We start from the raw sequence: 12508 nt of genomic DNA, 5'->3' as shown, positions 1-12508 counted from the left end.
CCCCAACACCTGTAGTATATTTATGCTTTAAATTGTGACATCTTGTATACTTTGTATGATAGGAAGCAGTGGACAGTAGATGGGCAGAGGTGCATAACTGATGAATTTGGATGGAAATCACTATGCAGGGCAGGGCAAAGCGGCTATGATGAGCGGCTTGACTCTAGCCTTCTTCACCAGCGGCTGGACTCACACCTTGGGCCTTAGTGACCCAGATTCTTCCGTTACCAGCCATGATGTGTTTGTACAGCTCCTGGCCCTAAAAGAGGGACATCTGCAATCAGACCATTGGCAAGGCCATTGACAGATGCCCAAGTTTCAGTATAAATATAACACTTCTATTAACAGTCCTTAGGGGGATTATCTAAAGCAGGGATCCACAAATTTCTTTAAAAAGCCAGAAAGTAAAATAGCTGTGCATTCTATATGTTCTTTGTAGTACCTGTCATTGTAGCACATAAACGTCCATACAAAAATGAATGGGCATCACTGGCCCACAGTTATAGTGACTCCTCAATTAAAGCAGAGGCGACAGCTTTCCATTATCCTGCTGTGCTGATTGATCCTTACGTTTGTCTATCCCAAGTTTTTGTTGGTGCTGTGCAGCTGCTCTGGGCCTGTGGATACCATCACTATTCATCTTAGCCAAACATCAGTGAGTCAGGCATTCAAAGGAAACTCTGTGATTCAGGGGCTTATTGAACCACCGGCATTGTTTCAGGCAGTAGAGTAGGTGATAAAGTACTTGTAAAAACAAGGTGCTCCTGGGGGTGTTCTGGAACACATTCTGGAGTATACCCTTCCCACTTGACTAGCAATCCCTCTTGGAACCTTCCACCATGCTCATCATTGGATTGGAATTGACTTGTCCCAGTACGGGTCTGGAAAAAATCACAAAGGCTCCATGAGTCAGTTGTTCAGTGACAAGAACCCAGAAGCAGGTTAGTAGCTGCCATCTAAAAGAGGGAGTGTACTTGGATGCTGGCTCAGGCAGGTGGCGATGTTGTACTGGGACAACACCTCTGTATGCTTTAGCAGCCATTAAGTCTCCACCTTCACTTTTTGCTTGGATTCTGATGTGTCTGTTACGTAACATGGGAAGAAACAGAAAGCCTAGTAGGTGAGCTGCTATGGGCTTTGGTCTTGATGGCAGAGGATACCCCCCCGACACATAGAAGCATGTAAGTACAATTAATTAAGCCATTAATACTAGTTGTTCAGTTCAGTCGCTCAGTCATGTCTGACTCTTTGCGACCCCGTGGACTGCAGCACCCCATAGCCTCCCTGTTCATCACCAACTCCCGGAGTTCACTCAAATTCATGTCCATTGAGTCGGTGATGCCATCCAACCATCTCATCCTCTGTCGTCCCCTTCTCCTCCCTCCTTCAATCTTTCCCAGCATCAGGGTCTTTTCAAATGAGTCAGTTCTTCGTATCAGGTGGCCGAAGTATTGGAGTTTCAGCTTCAGCATCAGTCCTTCCAGTGAACACTCAGGACTGATCTTCTTTAGGGTGGACTGGTTGGATCTCCTTGCAGTCCAAGGGACTCTCAAGAGTCTTCTCCAGCACCACAGTTCAAAAGCATCAATTCTTTGGTGCTCAGCTTTCTTTTTTTTTTTTTACTGCAGTCTACCAGACTCCTCTGCCCATGGGATTTCCAGTCAGGAATACTGGAGTGGGTTGCCATTTCCTCTTCCAGGGAATCTTCTCGACCCAGGGATTCAACCCATGTCTCCTGCACTACAGCTGAATTCTTTTTGTTTGTTTGTTTGTTTTTATGTTTTTTAATTTAATTTAATTTTTTTACTTTATTTTACTTTACAATACTGTATTGGTTTTGCCATACATTGACATGAATCCACCACGGGTGTACATGTGTTCCCAAACATGAACCCCCCTCCCACCTCCCTCCCCATAACATCTCTCTGGGTCATCACCGCGCACCAGCCCCAAGCATGCTGTATCCCGCGTCAGACATAGACTGGCGATTCGATTCTTACATGATAGTATACATGTTACAATGCCATTCTCCCAAATCATTCCACCCTCTCCCTCTCCCTCTGAGTCCAAAAGTCCGTTATACACATCTGTGTCTTTTTTGCTGTCTTGCATACAGGGTCGTCATTGCCATCTTTCTAAATTCCATATATATGTGTTAGTATACTGTATTGGTGTTTTTCTTTCTGGCTTACTTCACTCTGTCAGCTTTCTTTATAGTCCAACTCTCACATCCATCCATGACTACTGGAAAAACCATAGCTTTGACTAGATATACCTTTGTGGCAAAGTAATGTCTCTGCTTTTTAATATGCTGTCTAGGTTGGTCGTAACTTTTCTTCCAAGGAGCAAGCATGTTTTAATTTCATGACTGCAGTCACCATCTACAGTGATTTTTGAGCCCCCGAAAAATAGTCTGTCACTGTTTTCTCATCTATTTGCCTCAAAGTGATGAGAGCAGATGCTATCTATGATCTTAGTTTTCTGAATGTTGAGTTTTATGCCAACTTCTTCACTCTCGTCTTTCACTTTCATCTGTAGTTCTTCTTCGCTTTCTGCCACAAGGCAGAAACTGCCACTAGTTGTATTCATGAACATAAACTACAATAGTACACCCGCCTGTGGCTCTGTGGTGAAGAATCTGCCTGCCAATGCAGGAGACGTGGGTTCAGCCTCTACTTTTAGAAGATCTTCTCAAGAAGGAAATGGTGACCCACTCCAGTGTTCTTGCCTGGAGAGTCCCATGGACAGCGAAGTCTGGCGGGCTACAGTCCATGGGGTCGCACAGAGTTGGACACGACTGAGCACGCACACACGCATGCACAAGATCACGTTAGTTCTCTGAACTGTGCTTACGCTTTGTTCTGGGGTGTTTTCTGCTTCTACGAGGGTATGGGCTGTCTCCCCTTACACGAGGACATGCACTAACGTGTTTAAGGTGCTCATGCCAGTTTTTCCAGTGACAGCTGCCAGGTGATCTCGTTATCCCCTGTCTTGGTGGCGGGGGAGGCCAGCCTGCAGATACGATGGGAGCAGCCAGGAGTGTTAGCCTCTTTTCCTCATTTGGCCAAAAGTGTTCATGCCAGTTATTTCTGGATGAGAAGCGGTGCTGCTCACCAGCGTCCAGGGAGGATCTGGGCACAGCAGCCCCTTCCTTTCTGTCCCCCCTCCTGGCACTGCCACGGTTCACACTGTAGTCCTTGGCGTGTTGGGGCCACCCCTCATCCTCGTCTCCACTCACGTTCCAGCTTCAGCAGGAGTCGGCTCCTGTCGCACTGCTGGCACCGTGGTGTTCCCAAGGTGTCACATCCGCATTTTGTTTGTTTCGATTTTTATTGAAATAATCATAGATTCATGTGCACTTACAAGAAATTGTACTAAGAGATCCCATGTACGTTTTACCCAATTAATGCCAGTGCTGCCATGTGACCACCAGTATACTGATGTTGGCACAATATATTGATCTTTTTCAGGTTTCGCCTGATTTACTTGTGTTCGTGTGTGTGTATATGTGTATGTAAATGTATATATTTTAATCACATGTGTTGGTTTGTGTGTCCTCCACTGCTGTCAAGAAACTGAACAGTCCCCTCATGTTACCCTTTTGTAAGTAACCTAACTTTCACAGTTTGTTTAAACATTCACCTGACTATTTACAGTTTTCATTATTATGAATATGTTATGTGAACATAGTTTTCATTTCTCTGACATAGATGCCCAAGAGTTCAGTGTGCTACTTATTTTAGCTCATTTTCAAGTTTTTAGCACCTAGCGGAGTGCAGGCTTTAAAAGGCTTCCCCTGAATATGTTATTGACTACATAAATGAATCTGAAGAATCGATATGGGGAGGGAGTAGGCAGATGAGTTAGACGCTATGTATGGATTTTCTGTCTTTACCACATCTCCATTTAAGCAACTTATTCTCACACCAGCTTATTGCTTTTAACCTTGTTGCTTTGTCAGGTAGACTATTTTAAATGACAGTGTATTTATCAGTTTTGAAAGAAAAATCATTGAACTGTTGGGTTGGAAATATCTATGTTGTTTTTAGTAGCTAAGTTGTGTCCAACTTTTTTGGGACCCCCATGGACTGTAGCTCACCAAGCTCCTCTGTCCATGGGATTCTCCAGGCAAGAATACTGGAGTGGGCTGCCATTTCCTTCTCCAGGGGATCTTCCCAGTTCAGGGATTGAACCTGCATCTCCTGCATTGGCAGGGAGATTCTTTTTCACTTAGCCACCAGGGAAGCCCATATTAATATATTGTATATTAATTAATTAATGTTATATATTCATTCTTGGGCACATAGCTTATTTTAAATATTTTCCTTTGTTTTCATTAAACATAACCTCATCTGATGGCTTGGACCTTGACCAGTTAGCGTTTGTGGTATGGGACTTGTCTTTATGGTTTGATTGCCATTCTTAACAGGCTTCTGAAGGATAGTAAGTACCCTGGGATTTGAGATATTTTATCTGAGTACTCTCTGCTTTCAGGTTTTCTTTCTTTTTAAAAGGGAGTTGGAAAGGGAATTGGTAATTGAATCCTTAGGCATATATTTGGCTACAGAAATAAAAACACAGGGTTTATTTCTCACCTTACAAGAAGGCTGCTGCTGGTTTTAGTACAATGTCTCAGTGACTTTCTTTTTCTTGTGATCACTTTGTAATTGCCACTCCACTGGGCATCGTTTCTGAATTCAAAGCAGTAAGATGAATTCACACAGTAAGGACAGCTTCCGTGATGTTCATTCCTTTTATGAGGAAAGTGGATACTTTCCCAGAATACTGCAGCAGCATCCTGCTTTTGTCTGGCTGATCATAACTGTGTCAGCGCCTGCTGTAAGAGAGACTGTGGGCAATGCATAGGAGGCGTCTGTAGTGGTGGCAGATGAGGTTGTGAAAGCAGGAGGTTCGGTGTTCCATGTGCCATCCACTAGTTACATCTGTATAACCATAAATCAAAGTATCGTGCATTTTCATCGTCTCAGAAAGTTTCCTCTGGCCCTTTTCAGTCAATCTACTGCCCCACTCACACCCTACGAAATCATTGCTTTTACTTAATTTTTTTTAAAAGTATCTTTTACATAATTTCTAAGGTTTGGTATGGGGCTACAGGGCTGCTATTTCTGGTCAGTTTATTAATTTTTCTAGCTCTATATTAGAGACTTAAGGTCAGTTGCAGAGTCCTTATCTGAGTGTTCAAAAACTGCAGATTTCTTGATCGTGTCTCCCCCAAGACCTCCCAACACCTCCTGAATTGTAATTCTGAACGTGGCATCAAAGATCTGTATTTCTTCTAGATAATCTAGGTGCTTCTTAGCACACTAAAGTTAGGGAATATCTACTTTAGATTTTAGGATGTTAAAATAACCCTAAAATTCTAAACTGCTGTTACTGGTTAATTGAAACCATGGAGTAGATTGGTGGCATAAATTTAGAGCCTTGTGTGATGCTGATTGCTGTATCTTAGATTCTTAAATGTAATAACACTTAATTCTAGTGCTCAAATACTGTTGTTTTTTATGTAATTTGAATTCAGCCTGTTCTGTGAATGAATATATTCTTGGGGTTTTGTTTTAATAAAATGTTGGACATAATTATTCCATATATGTCTGCTATATTAGATTTTTGTTGCCCCAAATATTGTTTGGGTGAATAAATCAATGAAATTGATTTAGATTGCTGAAAAAATGTTTGTATAAATTAGAATTACTGAAATATAGCTGTACTAAGTTTTAAGAAAAATTTAGTTTTCTACAGGCCTAATTGGTTTCTCATAGCCAAATTTTGCATCATTACAATAAGAAGCAACTGTGAGATGTTATAAATATGCCAAATAATGCATTTAAAGAGCAATAAATTATGTAACCCAATAGAAATTTGCAAAACAATTAAGCACTGTGTATTTCTCATTTATATCTTGTTAAGCATGTTGACATTTGCTTATTTAAAAGCTCAAAACTGATAATAATGAGTGTCCTAATGAAGGTTCCCCGTCTTTCTTATTTTTAACAAATGTGAAAAACCACCCAACTTGTTTGATAACATGGAGAGTTACATCATTTTGCATTTTGTGGATAGGCGACTTGTTATCCTCTGTAACGTTATTTAAAGGATTAAACTTTCCCTAGTTTCTTGACTGCTGATGTCTTCAGGAACTCGTCTCTGCTCATTTATGTATCCTGATGTGTCTTTAAGGTCATAGAGCAGAATCACTTCTCTAACAGCAGTTTTCTAAGTAAGCTTTTAGTGGGATTCTGTCTTCTTGCCTTGATACTGTTTGTTACCACCACCTCATTTCAGAAGTATTCTTAAAAGAAGGAAACTTCTTTTCCTTGACAAGACCAAGAAGTTGTCTTGATTATAAGTGTGTTGGAAAAAGGTTTTAGATAACATGGTTTAGTTCCACTGATGATGGAACGTAAGTTACTCAATAAGCCTAAAGATTTTTTTTATTTATTTGATTCTGGCTTGTGTTAATGCATATGATAGAACAACATTAAATTCGTCTGGTGCTGTGTTTCTTCTCTCTTGCTTCTGCCATTTACCCTTTCTTTGGCCTGCTGCTTGCTTTTCTTTTGCTTTTCTGTAATTTGTTTAGCTGAAAGTTACTGTAGGTGAAGAAGGCAGATGAGACACTTGAGAAACGACTTTCTATTTGTAATTCTAGACTCGCTGGGAGTTAAATTTCTCACATAAAGAATTAGGAGCTTCTTTAATTATAACATTAACGTGGCATTTGGGATGTGTCACAATAATTGAAATGGGTGGGCATGTGGTTCAGTTTAGGCTTTATCTGTGTATTGATCATTTTTTCTATCAGTCGTCTTGCAATGAAATAGTGGTTTGATGTATAAAACTAAAATTTCTTTTTATTTCAAAGGTTCTAGATTCTTGTACTTTGATGAATACTTATAGCTTTTATTTGTAGGATATTTCTGGAATGTTAGTCAAGATTTTGAGCTGAATTTAGGCTTATCAAAGATTTAATATATTGAAAATTAGCTTCTTGGATTGCTTGAAGAGTTTTACTTAGTTCATGTTGTTATAATGTTAGCTACTATTTTTCGTATTCATATATATAGAGACACACGTGCATTTTTCATGTTAAATCCTACTCATCAGCATCTTTAAATTACCATACTTTCGTTGTCTGGTTTATTTTTTTAAATAAAAATAATGTTTGATAATTGCTTTATGTTCTGGAAAATTAGTTTATCATTTAGCCAGTGTAGAAATCTTTCTTATGTACCTGTGACTTGCCTGTTTTTCAAGAGAATGTGGTTAAAGCAGTATTGAATTTTACTTGGCTGTCTTTTTAAAGTATAAAAATAAATAGAGATTTTTGTTTAAATTGTCACCATTAGACTGGTTTCAAGATAAAAGGAATAAATTCAGTTTGTTAATATGAAAATACTGGAAATTCCATATTAGTGTCTGATAACTGTCATACAATTTAGTGACTAACTTTACCTGGATCAGGTCTGTGGCCAGCCAGTTGTTTCTGTAAAAAAAGTTCTTTTTTTTAATGAACATAACTGCATGCATTGATCTATGTATATTTCTATGGTAACTCTGACACTGGAAGGGCAGAGTTGAGTAGTTGAAATAGCTGAGAGAGAGCATATGGCCTGCAGTGTTTGCCAACCACTGCAATACATAAGTTTTTATATTTTTAAATTGTTGTCATGGCCGAAATATTCCATTGTGTGTATGTATGTATCACATCTTTTTTCTCCAGTCATCTGTTGATGGGCATTTGGGTCATCATAGGTGGGCTGCTGTCTATGGGGTCGCCCAGAGTTGGACACGACTGAAGTGACTTAGCAGTAGCAGCAGCAGTAGAGTGTTTTGAGACATTTTCTCTTCCTTCTCTTCAGAGTCCTTTAGCTGCTGTGTTTATTGAAGGAACTCCTACCTAACTTTCCTTCAGCTATCCGTATCTCTACTACAAGTCCACTCGCCTGCATTTCACTCCCACAGTCATCCTTCAAGAACTGAATGCTCTGTTTTTCTTTGGCTGTGCCGTGCTGCTTGCGGGATCTTAGTTCTCTGCCAGGGATGGAACTCGGACCCAGGGCAGTGAAAGTGCTGAGTCTTAACCACTGGACTGCTCGGGAGTTGCTCGGAATTGAAATCTGTACTGCGCTCTTTTCTAAGTAAAATCCAGATACCACTTGATCTGACTTTCATGTTGTTTCCGGCATAGAGAATTACTTGCCACTCATTTCCATCTTGAAAGTGAAAGTGTCAGTCTCTCAGGTGTATCTGACTCTTTGTGACCCCATGAACTGTAAACTGTCAGACGACTCTGTCCATGGAATTCTCCAGACAAGAATACTGGAGTGGATTGCCAGTCCCTTCTCCAGGGGATCTTCCTGAACAAGGGATTGAACTTAGGTTTACCATCTGAGCCATGTGGGAAGCCCCTTCCATCTTATGTCTATGCATTTATATCCAAAGTAGAATATCTTAATATGTCTGAATTAGAATGCTCTTCTTTCTTTTCTTTATAAATATATCCTACTTCAAAACTCATTTCCAGAACCCAGAACTATTCAGGGCATGTTTTTTGATGCCACTCCTGATCCTGTATCTACCCTCTCGAACATGTCCTTTTTGCCTATCACAAGCAGATTTTGTATATTCCTTCTCTTTTGTTACCACTGTGCCTCATATGTAATAGTTATTTCACTTTTATATGTTATATTTTTGTTAATTTCTTATGTCTTTCCTTCCTTGTAGGCTGTGAGATCAAGGATGATTTTATCTGCCTCTTGTTCTTAGTGTTTATTAGCATGTTACCTAGCAGGTATTTGTTGAACAAATGATTAGATGAATAACTTCACCTTGTATACATTGTATAATGTATGTTTTAATTTTTCTCTTCTATACTTTTTGGAAGGCAGATGCCTTTAAAGAAATGAATATTATCCATGTATGTGTATATATATATATTTTGTTTGTTTGTTTGTTTGTTTGTTTTTTTAAATATAGGTTTATAGATGAAACCGCCTGGGTCTTGTTTTCTGATTTGGCACTCTATACAGCAAGGGACAGAATTCCCTTTAGAATATCTAAATCTTATCAAATCCCTGATGTGAAGTTTTGATCACTATTCAGAATGAGTCTAATCTTTAAAATAAGCATTTTGAAAAGATAACCTGATCTGAGATAAATTTGGTAACCAGGCAAACATTTCTGTTTATATTTGGAAATATGTGTGTGGTGTTCTTCATTAAATCTGAATAGTTTCAGTCATTTCTGTGTTTTTCCATGTTTCATTTCTAGGTGCAAGACATATGCTTCAGCCATGACTGTCGCTGGGTTGTGGTCAGTACACTCCGGGGCACTTCCCATGTTTTCCCAATCAACCCTTATGGTGGCCAGCCTTGTGTTCGAACACATATGTCACCACGAGTCGTGAATCGTATGAGCCGTTTCCAGAAGAGCGCTGGGCTGGAAGAGATTGAACAGGAACTGACGTCTAAGCAAGGAGGTCGCTGTAGCCCTGTTCCAGGTCTATCCAGCAGCCCCTCTGGATCCCCTCTGCATGGTAAACTCAGTTTTCTCTCTCTTCACTGTTCCCGACAGTCCTTCTCCCTTTTACCTTTAATTTTTGAGATCTGGAATAAAGTAAACCCGTTTTTCTACTCTGTTCATACAAAGAAGATCTTGGGTTCATTTGAGGACATTCTTAATATATTAAATCATTTAATAAATTTAAATAATGGTGATGATGATCATTACCATACTATTTTAACTCCCTAACTTTTTAACTGTATAAGGATTACTTGATGCCATCTATATGGAATATGGTGTTCAAGACCGTTTTCATAAATTTAGAGATTGAATTTTTTAATCTGTAGATCTTTTCCAGAAAACTCTGGCTTTAACCAGAGTCAGTACTATAGTTCATTAAGAAATATCTATTGTGGGAGAGGGATAGTCTTGAGTCATACATATTTTAGAGCAGCATTTGCATTTTATCTTAAAATATACCTCTGTGGGATTTCTATTAATGTGTTGCACAAAAAGCCCCCCAAATCCCAAAGACACGTATAAGTCATTACTTTATTTTAGAGAAAATACTTGTATAACCATCATCCTAACCAATAAATAAAACATCAGAACTCCATTTTTGTGCCCCCTTTCCATAAAAGCCAACCATGATTCTGACTTTAGGGTAATCACTTCCTTACTTTTAAAAAAGTGAACTATTGCTCACTATTGTTTGTGAGATTAATTCATATATTTCTATGTAGGTTTAATTCATTTATTTCCATTTCTCTTACATATTCCATTTGTATAAATATATTTCTACTTATTTATTCTTTCTCCAACTGTTGATTTATATTTTGGTGGTTTCTTGTAGAGTTCTTATATATAATGAAGATATGAAAATGTTGGTACTTGTTTCATAGCGCAAATGTGTGCTCATTTTTGAGTGGAAATACTAGGTTACAACGTATGCAAATCTTGACTTTGGTAGATACTACCAGAGTGGTTGTAGTTATTTTCTTGGGCTCCAGAATCACTGTGGATGGTGACGGCAGCCAAGAAATTAAAAGATGCTTGCTCCTTGGAAATCTAGCAGAAACATCACTTTGCTGACAAAGGTCTTTATAGTCAAAGCTATGGTTTTTCCAGTAGTCATGTACAGATGTGAGAGTTGGACCATGAAGAAGACTGAGTGCTGAAGAATTGATGCTTTTGAACTGTGGTGCTGGAGAAGACTTTTGCGAGTCCCTTGGACTTCAAGGAGATCAAACCAGTCAATCCTAAAAGAAATCAACCCTGAATATTCATTGGAAGGACTGATGCTGAGCCTGAATCTCCGATACTCTGGCCACCTGATGGGAAGAAGACAACTCATTGGAAAAGACCCTGATGTTGGGAAAGATTGAGGACAGGAGGAGAAGGGAGTGACAGAGGATGAGATGGTTGGATGGCATCACTGACTCAATGGACTTGAGGAAACTCTGGGAGATAGTGAAGGACAGGGGAGCCTGCTGTGTTGTAGTCCATAGGGTTCCAATGAGTTGGACATGATTTAGCAATTTTACAACAACAACTTCTGTCTAGTTCCAAATATATTTTCTTCACTCCAGACAAAAACTGCATATTCTTTAAGAAATTCCTCCCCACTCTTCTGTGCCCAAGTCCCTAGCAACCACCAATCTGCTTCCATTTCTACAGATGTACCTGATATGGATATTTCATATAACTGCAGTCATAAAATACGTCACGTTTTCTCTGGCTTCTTTGAGGGACAGCCACTTTGTAGTATGTATCAGCACTTCATTCCTTTTTATGGCTGAATTGTATTCTGTTATGTGTATGTCCCACAGTATTTTATCCATTCATCCATTGATGGATATTTGGGTTGTTTCCACCTTCTAGCTTTTGTGGATAGTGGTACTATGAACATGTGTGTACAAGTACTTGTTTGAGTATATCTTTGTGGTTCTGGATATATCCTTATCCTTATTTGTTTTAGCTCCTGCTTGAACACATGGGCTTTTGTAATACCTAGTCAATTAAAGATACATGTAATAGATAAATTTAGATATATTTTTTCTTTGGAGGAAATTTTAAGATAGACTGAAAAAATATATTTGTAACTAGAATCCTGGGGAGAAATTCTGCAACTCAGAAAAGTTTGGGCCCTTTGTTGTTTTTGTTTTGAAATTTTTTTGATGTGGACCGTTTTTAAAGTCTTTATTGAATTTGGTGCAACATTGCTTCTGTTTTATGTTGCTTTGGTTTTATGGCCACAAGGCAGGCATGTGGAGATCTTCTCTCCCTGACCAAGGATGGAACCCACAACCCCTGCATTAGGAAGTGAAGTCCTACCTGGCAGACCACCAGGGAAGTCCCAAGTTTGAGATCTTTGTTTTCTACCTAGATGATGTTCTGTGCTTTGGTTCTATTATTTTTTATAAGAACAGTTGTGATTCATTTATATTTAACTGGTGGTCCATGAAAATCTTTTACAATAAGTCTTGGGTGAAAACAGTCATTACAAAAAGTATTTAGCATGTTTAAAAGGTTTAGAAAGCTTTGAGATATTTATTCATATTTTCAGCTATTTGCAGGACATTTTACTTCAGAAATGATTCCTTATAGTTTTTGGTGTAACTTTTGTCACATTGGGTTCTCTGTTGGCTCAGTAGTAAAGTCTGCCAATGCAGGAGATGCGGGTTTGATCCCTGAGTCAGGAAGATCCCCTGGAGAAGGAAAATAGCAACCCACTCCAGTATTCTTGCCTGGGAAATCCCATGGATAGAGGAGTCTGGTGGGCCACAATCCATGGAGTCACAAAAGAGCTGGACATAACTTTAGCTACTAAACAACAACAATATAGCTTTGTTCTATAATTAGGTGGCGGTATAGACTGAGTGCCAAAAAACTAATGCTTTCAAATTGTGGTGCTGGAGAAGACTTTTGAGAGTCCACTGGACAGCAAGGAAATCAAACCAGTCAATCCTAAAGGAAATCAACTCTG

At 39.2% G+C, this 12508-nt stretch overlaps 1 protein-coding gene across 8 annotated transcripts in view; it reads left to right on the top strand.

Annotated features, from left to right (window-relative positions):
* BCAS3 (BCAS3 microtubule associated cell migration factor) overlaps nucleotides 1-12508 on the top strand; it is a 586221-nt gene that overhangs the window by 208413 nt on the left and 365300 nt on the right. For all 8 annotated transcript variants that reach the window (XM_052658881.1, XM_052658882.1, XM_052658879.1 and 5 more), the window contains exon 15: nucleotides 9292-9556. In XM_052658881.1, coding sequence (XP_052514841.1) covers nucleotides 9292-9556 — 265 coding nt within the window. The remainder of the gene's footprint in view (nucleotides 1-9291; nucleotides 9557-12508) is intronic.

Source organism: Budorcas taxicolor, chromosome 19 (genome assembly GCF_023091745.1).
Source record: "Budorcas taxicolor isolate Tak-1 chromosome 19, Takin1.1, whole genome shotgun sequence".
NCBI classification, from domain to species: Eukaryota; Metazoa; Chordata; class Mammalia; order Artiodactyla; family Bovidae; genus Budorcas; species Budorcas taxicolor.
This window is presented reverse-complemented; position numbering and strand designations above follow the sequence as displayed.